The sequence below is a fragment of the Brassica oleracea genome, chromosome C7 (genome assembly GCF_000695525.1).
Source record: "Brassica oleracea var. oleracea cultivar TO1000 chromosome C7, BOL, whole genome shotgun sequence".
NCBI lineage: Eukaryota > Viridiplantae > Streptophyta > Magnoliopsida > Brassicales > Brassicaceae > Brassica > Brassica oleracea.
This window is the reverse complement of record NC_027754.1, coordinates 40,827,183-40,840,257: the sequence shown is the minus strand read 5'-3', so window position 1 is coordinate 40,840,257 and position 13,075 is coordinate 40,827,183. Positions and strand designations below refer to the sequence as shown.

The 13,075-nt window shown below is 31.1% G+C and overlaps 1 protein-coding gene across 4 annotated transcripts; it reads left to right on the top strand.

Moving 5' to 3' along the window:
- The first annotated feature begins 5,789 nt into the window (after positions 1-5,789).
- LOC106301155 (two-component response regulator-like APRR2) lies at positions 5,790-9,856 on the top strand. 4 transcript variants are annotated; one of them, XM_013737494.1, is made up of 10 exons: positions 5,790-5,979; positions 6,574-6,781; positions 7,290-7,439; positions 7,533-7,579; positions 7,653-7,730; positions 7,817-8,281; positions 8,356-8,496; positions 8,578-8,832; positions 9,079-9,183; positions 9,279-9,856. In XM_013737494.1, the coding sequence occupies exons 2-10, from the start codon at positions 6,646-6,648 to the stop codon at positions 9,459-9,461; spliced, it is 1,560 nt and encodes a 519-aa protein (XP_013592948.1). In that variant the 5' UTR covers positions 5,790-5,979; positions 6,574-6,645; the 3' UTR covers positions 9,462-9,856. The 4 variants fall into 4 exon arrangements, with proteins under 4 accessions (XP_013592948.1, XP_013592949.1, XP_013592947.1 ...); XM_013737495.1 differs by having other exon boundaries at positions 5,795-5,979; positions 6,565-6,781; XM_013737493.1 differs by having other exon boundaries at positions 5,795-5,979; positions 6,557-6,781.
- Positions 9,857-13,075: the final 3,219 nt, after the last annotated feature.

Below are 13,075 nucleotides of genomic sequence, written 5' to 3'. Positions count from 1 at the left end.
AAAATCATATAAATAAAAGTCTAATTTAATTAATCATTAAGATTTAAAATATATATGTATATATATCATTCTAAATTAAACTATAAACCATATTGAATAAATAAATATTTTAGTTTCAAAATTTACTTTGAATAATTTTTTTTGATAAAAGTTTTGAACTAACATTGATAATTTTTTTTTAATTATCAATTATTAAAATTATTAATCCTACAATGAAAATTTTGTTATCAGTAATTTAAAGTTTTTGCTATTAAAAATACACATGATTAAAAAAACACATGAGTATAAATCATCATTTAAAAAAAAATAGACATTAATATTAAAAATATACTATGTATGTTAATATCATTTAAATTTAATTACATATCCTATCAAATTTTTTTAAAAAAATGTTTGGATTAATAAAATTGATTTATACGTTCGCACCAATTTAATTATATATGTAATAGTTACTGACTTTTAATTATTCAATATATATTTATTATTTCATAATATGTAAGAACATATAATACATAAAATAATTTATATATATAATGTTTATCCCGCGCAAGGCGCAGATCTTAATCTAGTTTTATATTACTTACCTTACCAGCCAAATTTGAATAGTTACGTGCGTTTGGAGTATCAATGTTTTCATTTGAGATCTTTTCTCCAAGAAAGATTATTCGATGCACTCCAGTCCATTCACTAGAGTGGAGATATAGACCAAACTATACAAGAACAAAGAAACCAAAAACCACATCATGGCCGACATTAGCTGCTGATATCTTGATGATTTGCATTGTTTTAACCATTCATTCTTGAATATTTTGATCATTTAGGATGACATTTAGACATGTTTAGGTTGCATAGCACTACATATGTCTTTATCAGGTGATGGAGATGTCAAATGGTGACTTTGGAGCATTTAGAGATGGTTTGGAAGCAAGATTGGTGATTTTCGAGCATGAGATGAGATGATCAAGTGTCCCAGCGGTCTTGTGACATCCCAGCGGCTTTGTGACCCCATCGAGAAGCCGCTGCAAGCGCTCGAGGAATGGAGACTAAGTGTGGGAGCGGCCTTGCGCAACGGTGTGTTGAAGCCGCTGGGAAAATACCCCACTCCATGCCGCATATGTACTTGTTGCAGCGGCCGGATGACGAAGAATGCAAGAAGCCGCTGTGAGAACCTCTGTGGCCTAGTGGAGCTGTTTCGCCTAGCCGCTGCGAGTCCAAAAAATCAACATTTCGGAGTTTGACCAGATATTTACCCATTTGTGTTTGGGTCAACCCATGTTTGTTGGGTTGACCTAGTTCGATTTTAAGGTACTATAAATGTTTCTTAGACCTAATCTTAGGATCTTATCTTGTTTTCTATCTAATCAAAAACCACTTTTGGGGTGAAAGATCTAATCTTGATCATTATCTTTTGTGTTTGCTTGATCGCTTTGATCATTAATCATGTTTAGACTTAGATCAACTAATGATTTAGTGTCTACCATGATAATGAGTGAGTAGTCATCTTTGGATTCATGGGTTAGGATGATTAGAATGATTAAGTGATGATCTAGAGTGTTTAGAGTTAGATTAATATGTTTCCTTGCTTGATTGAGTGATCTTAATGCTAGTATAGAGTTGACCTCTTTAGATTAGAACTTTAGACATTTCATTACCTGGAAAGTGTTTGATGAAATGTCTGAGTCAACTCAACTTGCTCTTTGCTTACCATACCAAAGGGATTTGATGTTAGGGAAGTTTAGATAGTTAAATGACTTGTTCTTAATGATTGTTTGATTGACACAAATCAAATGCATTTGATGTTTGATCAATGAAAGTAAATGAGCATTTATCTTGACAAAGAACTTGTTTAGGAGTGTTGTCTAGACTTAAAGAAATATGTTGATTGATATCTTGTCATTTTAGATTGGATCTTAGTCATTTGAAATCAAATTCCTAGACCCATGACTCATCTTTTATCTCATTGCTTAAAAGTTTGTTAATTTGTTGTCTTAGAATCTTGTTATTTAAATTAAATCATTTCATTACATTGAGTGCACTTAGATTAAATATGAACATGTATTCTCTTTGCATTTGAAACCACTTAGAATTTGATTCTCTTAAATACTACATTGAATTAGGATAGAAACATTCTTATCAGCTGCCGGACCGAAAAGCAAACAGATAAATTTGAAACTGCAGCAGTGAGCCCGTTAGGAATTAGGATGAACTCCTTGATAAAAAGGAAAAAGCCACAAATGGACTTTTCAATCATGTAGAACTTTAGATGGTATAATCTAGTTCTTATCGAATGTAAATATGGATAAATCATATAAATACGACGGAGCTCGAATAATTAACAAAATATGTTCAATAGAAAAAAGACAAGTGTGGTGATGGTGGAACAAACTAGCAAAAGCAATTATCATTCAAATGAGTAAAAAAGAAAAGGACCATGTAATACTGAACACTCTATAAAATAATGGTTATTTCCCAAAAATGAATGTTTTAGCAATAATTGGCGGAAAAACTCGTTTTTTAGGTTTCGGCGGGAAAACTCGTTTTCGATTTTGGCGGGAACAATTGTTTTTACGTTTTTGGCAGGAAAACTTGTTTTTACGGTTTTGGTGGAAACTTCGTTTTTGATTTTGGTGGGGAAAGTCGGTTTTACGGTTTTGGCGAAAAACTCGGTTTGCGGTTTTGGCGGAGAAAACTTGATTTTGTCATTTTGGCGGGAAAACTCATTTTACGGTTTTGGCGGAAAACTTGATTTTGCAGTTTTGGTGGAGAAAACTTGATTTTGTCATTTGGCGGGAAAATTCGGTTTTGCGTTTTTGGCGGAAAGACTCGTTTTTATGTTGGTGGAAAATTTTAATTTTTGTAGTTTCGGCGGAAAACTCGGTTTGCGGTTTTGACGGGATAGCTGGGTTTTCGGTTTCGGTGGGACAACTCATTTTTCGGTTTCGGTGAAAAAATCATTTTGATGGTTTTGGTGGAAAAATGAGTTTTTTCGATTTTGACGGAAAAATTTGTTTTTGATTTTAGCGGAAAAAAATTGTTTTTTGGTTCTGACGGAAAAAACGTTTTCTAGAAATTTTATATAATTTAATTAAGATGATAAAAAAAATAATATAATTGAAAATCCATGGGTATACAATATGGTTGACCCATTAATTTTTGATGGGTAAAAATCCAACCTATTATTAATGGATTTGGGTAAATCCATGAGTAATTACCCATGTTAACATCCTAGTGTCTGTGTTAACGTAGTTGTTGTACCCCGAATTCAAATCCGTATAATGCTAAAACAGTATTAAAAAAATTGGAAAAAGAAAGAAATCGCATTTTTGAGTCTTTGACGATGAACTCTCCCTTTCAAAAATAAGTAATAATCAGAGTTGGATATGGTCAAACTAAAGTTTTTCGATTGCCGTTACAGAAAAAAAAACTACGCTTGATTGGTTGTTGTATATCTTATATATTAAAATATGTGATTTAAAAAAAAATGGACTCTTAATAGAAATCAGTTATCATTCATTTATTACTAATAATATGAATTAATAATATATCATTCCTAATATAACATCGACTCCTAAAAACCCGGATTGGTTAACAAACTCACATTGATTCATGTGATATTTTTATTTGGATCATTATTTAAATTTTTTATTAAATATATTTCTTTAATGCTAATATATAATTTTTTAACTACTTAAATCATAATATAATTTGATATCTTTTAGTTTTATATATATATATATATATATATATATATATAGTTATTATCTTAAATGAATAAACATAAAAAATATTGATAAATGAAATCTAGCGCTTTGAATTACGGATCATGATCATAATAATTGAATAAAAATAATTTTAAAATATATATAATAAAAAATAGCAAATATATGTGATGATTTTAAATAATCAATTAACTTACTGTATGAAAACTATCAAATTGTTATATTTAAAATAATTATATATAAACATTTAAATATATAAGTTACTTTAAAAATATATTCTAAATATGTAAAATATATATAAACATGAAATTAATACCCGCACGGTTGTGCGGATCCAAATCTAGTGCCTAGTTACAACAATAGATGTTATTTGTTTTCTTTGAAACAATTTTTTTTTGGACATCTGCTACAAGGGAAAAAATATTAACAATATAATAAACACGAACCAGCCTTCGCAAGTTCGCGTAATCTGAATTTTAAGGTCGAAATGTATTTTTGTTTGTATAATTGTATTCGCGTAATCTGAAATGTATAAGCAAGCAATGAATATGTTTGTGCATGGTTTTAAGAAGTAGCAAGGCTTTAAAATAGTTTTGTATTAGCCTACTTGGGACTTGGGACTTGGGACTTGGGACTTGGGAGAATGCATTTAGTAGAGCAAGCAAGCGTTATGAAGTTCTGTTTGTTGAGGTTTGTCTTATTTTAAGACTGGATTTTGGTTTTATGTGAGCACTGATACATCCTGTTGCACAATTACTCATTGCTTTTATATATGTTACTCATCTCGTACCCATCTTAATTTTTAAAACATTCACTGTTGTCAAACCGGGTATTAAGTAGTAGTAGTATATACTTATATAACTAGAAAACAAGTAACAAATATTGAAAACAATTAACTATTAGGTTTGATTTATCCGTTACTTATCCGAAGAAAAACATTTTTATTATTGTGAGAAGTAAACAACACTATGCTGAGAAATTAATGTTTTGTCATTCTTCCTTTTTATTATATCCATAAATATTTTGTTTGGAGTAATTTACGTGTTTTTAATAGCAGTAAACAAAACAAATTATATGTTTCTCTCTAATACGGTATTATTTAGCAGCTAATTCTTAAATACTTGCAAATAACTTATAAGCATTTACAAATATCAAATAAAGGAGAAGATCAAATAATTTGCAAATAATTCATTTTAAGAAAGTATTTGAAATAACCAATACTCGTTTTTAACAAGTAAGTACAAATCCAAAATTTTATTCTTCGTACAAAACACATTAAGTATTAAAGTTTTTTTTTAAAAAAATAGCAAGTACCGACTTATACCCCTCACTAGGTGATTGGATTTTAAATGAAATCCTTGATCGGATTAATTTATACCGTAAAAAAATGTTTTGGGTTGTCCGATAAAACATTTTTTTCTTTGTATGTATTTGTTTTCTCATTTTAGTTTTGGATTTCTTCTTTTATATTTGTCTCAGATTGATTTTTTCTGGGTATTTAGATTTTGTCGGTATTTTAGAATTAAATACCATCAAATTGAAGATACCAATCACCGATCTTTTTTCCTTTCATGTTTTTAATCTAAACATTTTATAATTTTTAATCACATATTATAACATCTTAATTTTATTTATTGAAATAATTTTCTACAGCTTGAGAAATAAAACTTAGTGTATAAGGCTGTTATATCTAATTTTTATTTTTAGTTAAAAAATTAATAAAACATTAAAATCATGAATAATTTTTTTTAAAAATTAGATAATATTTAAAGGTAAATATAATTTTTAAAGCTCAATGAATCACTCCCATAGAGTCATATCAATTTTTGGTAGAATATCTAGCAAATGCCTATTTTGTAATTAAAATTGTGCTAATTTGGAATATAATGATATTCTAAGGAGACTTTCAACTTTTCTCTTTGTTAGAGGGAATTAGACTTATATAAATATATTAAAAAGGTAAAAGATCCTTTTACTTTTATCATTTTCTTCTAAATCCAATATATTAACCTTTATCTTAGTAAGGACCTTTATCTTAGCAAGGCTTTTGATTCCATATATCTTTGTGTATAACCCAATGACAATAACAACACTAGTCACCAACTTATTATAACTCTTCATCCATTCTCTCTCTCTAAAAGTCACCAAGTCCACCCATAGGATTTAACTTTGAACGTGACTAAAGAACAGAGAGAGTGAAAGAGAGAGAGAGAGAGAGCTTGAGGAAGGGGGTTAAGCAAATCTGCAGAAACACTCTCAGGTATGAGAACACCTTAAACATATGAGATTTCCCTTAGTCTACTTTTTTGATTGGACTTCTTGATTGTGAAAGTCTATTTTGTTTTACAATTACAAGCTTTGTTTTTTCGTTTTGATAAATTATATGTTCATTGCATGATATAAGCATCTCTTCTCTGGATTTGGGATCTTCTTCTGCAAACCGGGTGAAAAAACAATTTCTATAAATTTGTTTTATAGAAAAGTGCAAATTTTAATTTGATCCAGTTCTTCCTCTATGAGTATTCCTCTCAATTTCCCTATTTTTCATTAAATATACATACTGCATGCACGAGTTAACAACACTTAAAAACTAATTGAGATGTAATAGTTTTCTTATAATTGACCATTAATATATTCACTCTCAAATGATTCAACGCTTTGTTAGATTTCATGGCATGGTGGTCCACTCCTTAAATAAGAAAATCGAGTTCCTCATGAATTATTCTTCTTATCTCATCAATAATACACACCTTTTTTTATATTTACTTTTCTATGTTGTATTCCTTTAAAACTTATTTCATTTTTGTTTTGTTATTATTAATCAAAAATCTAGATAGAGATTTAGTTCCCGCAGATTCTACCGGCAACGACAGTGACGGCGGCGAGAAGCGGCGGTGTTGGCCGCGAAAACAATGCAAAACCAGCTATGGTCTGTACCGCTAACGATTTATCAAAATGGGAAAATTTTCCAAAGGGACTTAGAGTTCTTCTCCTCGACGGCGGCAGAGACGGCATATCGGCAGCCGAGACCCGATCGAAGCTCGACTCCATGGACTATATTGGTGAGCAAACTACTCTTCCTCAGTTTCTTTCAAACCTTTTTCTGCTTTTGTTTGATTAGAAAAAGTATATTAAGGCTTTATAAAAAATATTTAATGGCTCTGTATAAATAAATAAATAAATCATATTTTCATATTTGTCATCTACTTGAGTGAGACCTTACGGTGTATAGCTTACTAGTTTAATTTTAGAGTTACTTTAGCTCTCACATGTCCCGTGACGATTCCTTTTCTCGATATCCATTGATTTATAATAAGATTGTTATGAAATTGATTTATAATGGATTATAGTAAAGAAAAACAACGTTTTAGTTGGTTGAAAGTGGAAAACAGAAGTAGTAATGTGCAGTTATATTTTGGAGTTTTGTTAGTTTTCAAATCACATTTTTGGAATTTTGAAAGAGCTATTACTGCATCTAAACAAACTCATTATTGAACCAGAATCCAAACTATACCAAAGCTCTTGTTTGTGCATTATTCAGTTCTTGATCTTCTTGGAACTATCTTGCAGTCACTACATTCTATGATGAATCTGAAGCACTCTCTGCCGTTGTCAAAAGCCCGGAGAGCTTCCACATTGCAATCGTCGAGGTGAATACGAGTGCAGAGGATGAGAGTTTCAAGTACCTTGAAGCTGCCAAAGGCCTTCTTCCTACTATAAGTTTGTAAACTGTACCTTTGAAGTTTCTACGAATTTTTGCAATATGATTTTTTTCTTTTTTTTTAATGTGGATTTTGTCTTTTATCTTTACAGTGATTTCGGACGACCATTGCATCGCAACTACAATGAAATGCATAGCGGTAAGTGACAGAAACTTCCATTTTGCTTAGATGTATAAAAAAAATGTTGGTTATGTGATGAAGTGTTTTCCAGCTTGGTGCAGTTGAGTTCCTTCAAAAACCACTCTCACCGGAGAAACTAAAGAATATTTGGCAGCATGTCGTTCATAAGGTTCGGTTAGTTTATTATCTTAATACATCTTTACATAAAATAGTGTAACCATCTAAGAAAATGAACATTTTTATTGTTGTTGTTAGGCATTTAATGATGGAGGAGCTAGTGTTTCGGAATCACTTAAGCCCGTTAAAGATTCTGTTGTCTCGATGCTTAATGTCGATACCAATATGACAATCGATGATAAAGATCCAGCACCATCAACCCCTCAGTTAAGGCAAGTTTCACGGTTACTAGACCAAGAGAACAGAAATTGCTCGGTGGAAAATGTAAACTCCCCTACCGAGAAAGAGAACACGGAGGGTCATGACATCGGTGAATCCAAATCAGTCGACACTACAAATCATGAAGACAATGTTATTGTCAAAGAAGAGAAAGGAGATGGCGAAAAGGAAGAAGAACAAGGCCAAACCGAAGAACAGAAACAAGAAGAAGGTGAAACCGGAGATTCAGTTAATTTTCATAAGAAAGAAGATGAGACTAATAAACCTATTAATAAATCATCCGGGAACAAGAACTTGTCTAGTAACAAAGCTAGTCGAAAGAAGGTAGTGTCAGGTCTCTCTTTATGGTTCTTAGTTTCTATACGGTTCAGCCTCGTAATTGATATCTTTTCCTTCAGGTGGATTGGACACAAGAGCTGCACAAGAAGTTCGTGCAAGCGGTAGAGCAGCTTGGAGTCGATCAAGCGATACCTTCAAGGATTCTTGAATTGATGAAAGTAGATGGCTTAACTCGACATAATGTAGCTAGTCACCTTCAGGTATTTAACTCCAAAAGTGTCGAATGTTTTTACATATATTTTTGTGAAAATGTTACAAAATCTTGGGAATTCTTTGAGCAGAAATTTCGGATGCATAGGAGAACTATTCTTCCAAAGGATGATCATAACCATAGATGGATACAATCTAGAGAGAACCATAGACAAATACAACGGCAATATAACGGTTTCCAGCAACAGCACCGTCCCGTAATGGCTTACCCCGTTTGGGGTCTTCCCGGTGTTCATCCGCCTGGAGCAGTTCCGCCTTTGTGGCCGCCGGCATTGCCGTCTGCCGGTCAACTACCTCCATGGCATTTTAAACCACCTTATCCAACGGTAACATTTCAAGTTCTCTACTTCTCTTTATATAAAGTTAAAGATTCGAGTAACAAGGAACTAAATCAGATTTAAAACAATAATAAACGTAAAAAATGTCACTGTTTAAGTGTATAAATAAAACTTAGTTATCTAGATAAGATTGTTTGACAAAAAAGTAAGTTTGATAAGATTTTAGTGATGTAATGTTTAGAAATGATAGCTAAATCAATTATTGATGTTATATTGTATATTATCGTGTTTCAGTTGAATGGTAATACATGGGGTTATCCGGTTGGACCACCGGTAACCGGAACATTCTTTTCTCCTCCGATAACCGGAACATTCAGTACTCCTCCGGCGAATCAGCTGGTAAATTTTCATAAATTCTCTACTTTGCGTTAGAAATAACTACATTAAAGTATTAATTTCCGGGTCGGTTTTGCGTTGAATTTGGGTCGGGTCAGGACGAGGAAATGATTGATCAAGTGGTTAAAGAAGTGATTAGCAAACCGGGGATGCCGCTACCGCTCGGACTAAAACCGCCATCAGCCGAGAGCGTTTTAACTGAGCTATTGCGTCAAGACATCTCGGCCGTTCCTTCTTCCTCTTCCTCTTGTCAAATCAACGGCTCTCGTCGTCTCCGCTGATGTGTCCACAAAGCGGGACCTATGAAAACCAGGTGTGATGATGTAATGCGTAGCATCCTTCTCCGTATCTGACGGTCCGAAGCAGGAACTGATGATTTTGGATATAGAGAGAGATAGTTGAACAGTTTTTTATTTTGTCATCAAATATTTGGCTTTTTTTTTGTGTGTCACTGGTTTGGCTTTATTATAATTATTATCGAAAAGAATCAGACGGATGTGGGCCACGACGATAGTTCGAGGACCACAAAAAGAAATCCGCGGCTGTAAATAGATCTCGGACACGAGATTTTGAGGAGTCGGAATCCGACATGTGTTTCTCTTTTGTGGCTTGTAGAAGCGGGTCCCATCAAAGAGTTTAATAGTTGACCCTTTTTTGGTGATGCGATAAAAAAGTAAAGTACAACTCAATGATTCCGTGGTGACATTTTTGTTTATTTTTCTATAAATCCTAAGTAAAATAGTAAAATACAAACGAACGAATATAAAAAAAATTCAAGAGAGGAGAATTACTAGCATTTGTTTCTTGTAACGGGATCAGTAAGTATGTCACTTCTAAATTCTAATACATTCTCAAACCGTTTCGTGGGAATTGCCAAGGTTTTGAATGGTTTTTCAACATCCTGAGGTTTAAAGGAAATTTAAATAAAATCGGTGGGAGTAGAAATATATGAACATAGTAAAATTGCTTTACGATATCAGTTTAAAACATTATAAGCTGTAAAAAATTCACAATATTTGGAGTCTTAGACTTATTAGGATAAGATACCATCCTAATTATTCGGTGGACTCTTAATTGCATTTGTTTTACGACAAACTAGATTCTGATATGACCTTAAAAAGACGGGTATATTTTTTGTTTTCCATTTTTATTAGGAATTAAATTTTTATATTTGTGTTTTTTAGTCATATTTTTATTTTTCTTTGTATAATATTTTTCTTAAATAATTAATAAATTTTTTTAATAATTATATTAAAATAGGTAGACCACATTTATATCAACAGGTCATGTTCCTGTTTTAATAGAATATATATGAGTTGAAAAGGTTTCTCAGAATAACTTAGCTAAATTTTGTTTTTGGTTTTGGTTTTGGTGACATATCACTCACTAATAACTCGGTTGCTCATCCAGATTTTCACTTTTTATGATATTTAGAGTGTGATTGGTAGTTGTTGTAGGTGCTTTTTATACCTCCGTATATTTTTACATCACCAAATTTACAACAATTAAGATTTATTAATTTTTTAAAAATCACATCTTTTGAAATAATCTACAACTATACAAGTGTTTTGTAGAGCCAAATATCCACATTATTTTTTTTTGTGCTTTCTATAAATTTTTTACAGTAATAAAGGGTGTGATTGGTAGTGGCTGTGAGTGCTCTCTACAGCCTCATTTCTTTCTAGAGCACTAAATCTATACCAATCTTGATTTTTATTTTTTTTTAAGTTCACAGCCTTTTTATAAAATCCACAGCACTTCTTTGAAATTATGTCTTTACAATTTTTCTGCAGAAACAAAAACCTACAGCCCATATTTAAAGACTTTTAAAAATTAAAAATCTAAAGCCAAAGCAATAAAAACCACAGCAATATTTCTAAAGTCAAAAAATGAAATCACAGCAGTTACCAATCAACCCAAAAATCTAAAAGTCACTCTAAAAACTCTGTAGATTTTTTTCAAACTAGAATCATTACCAACCATGCCCTTAACAAAAATGCGAACATAATTAACATATTTGTTTTCGTTATATAAACTAGGGTTGTGCTTTGTCCAAAAAAAAACTAGGGTTGTGCACTCAGGTCTTTTTTCAAGTATTTTGGTACTATAAACAGAACCAATTTGTTTTGTTTTTGGTGTTAAGCTGGTTCGGTTCGACCTAAGTTCCCGTTGACTTATGTAATTTGAGATACCGAATATTCGTCGGATCCGGTCCACATTAATTAATTTTACCTGAATGCGATTGATTGATCAATATAATTATCTAAATTTTTTAAAAAAATACTCGAATTATCTCAATACATTTAAGTTTATAATATATACTAGTATTACTTTGGATATATATTTATATTGTTTATCCTTATATCTTATGTAGTTTTAGACTTTTAGTAACTCATTATGCTCTCAGTTTAGTTCGGATTCTATATTGATTCTTCACATATTGAATACTAATTTATCTCAGATCGAGTTTGGTTCAAAATTTTCCAATTCAAATGTGTTTCAATTCCATTCTTTGGATTTAGATCCATTCTTTAGATTTAGATATATATTCCAAGCCAAATATATACTACATATCGCATTATGTTGATGGTAGATTGGTAGCAACAACGAAACAAATAAGAATATTGAACTATCATCTCTAATCATTTTCTTTATAGTGTTGGCAATTTGGCATAATAGGCTAGGGCATCATATAACCAAAATTAAATATAATACAATGTATAAGTACTAGTTGTCCTCACATGGGCCTGATAGATTATTTTTAAATGATATCTTAAAATATTTCCAGGAATTTATGTTGGGCCCAAAGGAGAAATGTTCAAAATTGGACTTAAGCTCAAAATTGAAAACTTGATAAAATTCGGGAAGATGATGACAAAAGGAAATTTCAGAAGATCCTTAGAGCTAGAATACAAACAAATATAACAAGTACATGTATAGCTCTAAATTCGCTATTCATTTAAGAGAGAAAGTCAACTATCCAAAGTGCTCAATCCAAAAAAATTGGGCACAAAATTCTTTTTTCTTGTAAAGATTAATGGGCAAATGATAGATAGCATAAAAACATTATGACAAAATTAGCACATAAGAAGAAAAATAAATAAAAAAACACTAATTAACTGAAAGATAAAATGACTAAATTACTCCAATCTTTAAACCCTTATCCTAACCTCGCTCTCTATGGAGGTGTTATTGGTTTATATATTTTGATTGATTTAGAAATCCATGTAGTATTTATAAATCGAAGTAAAATATATAGATTTTAAAATTTTTCGGATTAGTATTTACAAATCCGGAGGTTTTTCCTCGGATTTGAGTCTTTGTATTTTTAACAAAAAAAATTCAAAAAAATCCATTCAAATCCATTATAAAATCAAATTTATTAGTAAATCCGTACGATTGAATAACACTTGATTTGATATATAATTTATGAATCATTAAATCAATAACACATGATTTTAATACAGATTTAAAAATTATAAAACCAATAACATTAAATTTACTTCAGATTTTCAAATCCATTAAAATACAACAACCAATAACCCCACTGAGTATTAGATTCTAAACTGTAATAAATAACCTCAAATCCAAATATAAAATAAAAATGTATGTTTAACTTTTATTTAATGGCATTTGGGTTGTTTTTGTGTGTGTTATTTTTGAAATAATAAAGTGTTTTAATACTATTTTACGGTATTTTTCAACATTAATTGATTATGCATAACTAACTACGGCGGATTTCAACTACAAAGAAACAACTTTTTATGGAGTGCACGAATGTTAATAAATGATAGCATATTAATAATCACCATGAAAAAGAAAAAAGTGATGCGAATGAAGAGGGGAATTTGTGTGTATTATTAGGTTGACCAACTGGTCTTTATATACATATGGT

What these genes read in the sequence shown, in the direction of transcription:
- LOC106301155 (XM_013737494.1), top strand. Translation starts at nt 6,646, where the DNA reads ATGGTCTGTACCGCTAACGATTTATCAAAATGGGAAAATTTTCCAAAG. An exon ending in GGCAGCATGTCGTTCATAAG is followed by an intron (nt 7,731 to 7,816) that starts GTTCGGTTAGTT and finishes TGTTGTTGTTAG; the next exon opens with GCATTTAATGATGGAGGAGC. An exon ending in TTAAACCACCTTATCCAACG is followed by an intron (nt 8,833 to 9,078) that starts GTAACATTTCAA and finishes ATCGTGTTTCAG; the next exon opens with TTGAATGGTAATACATGGGG.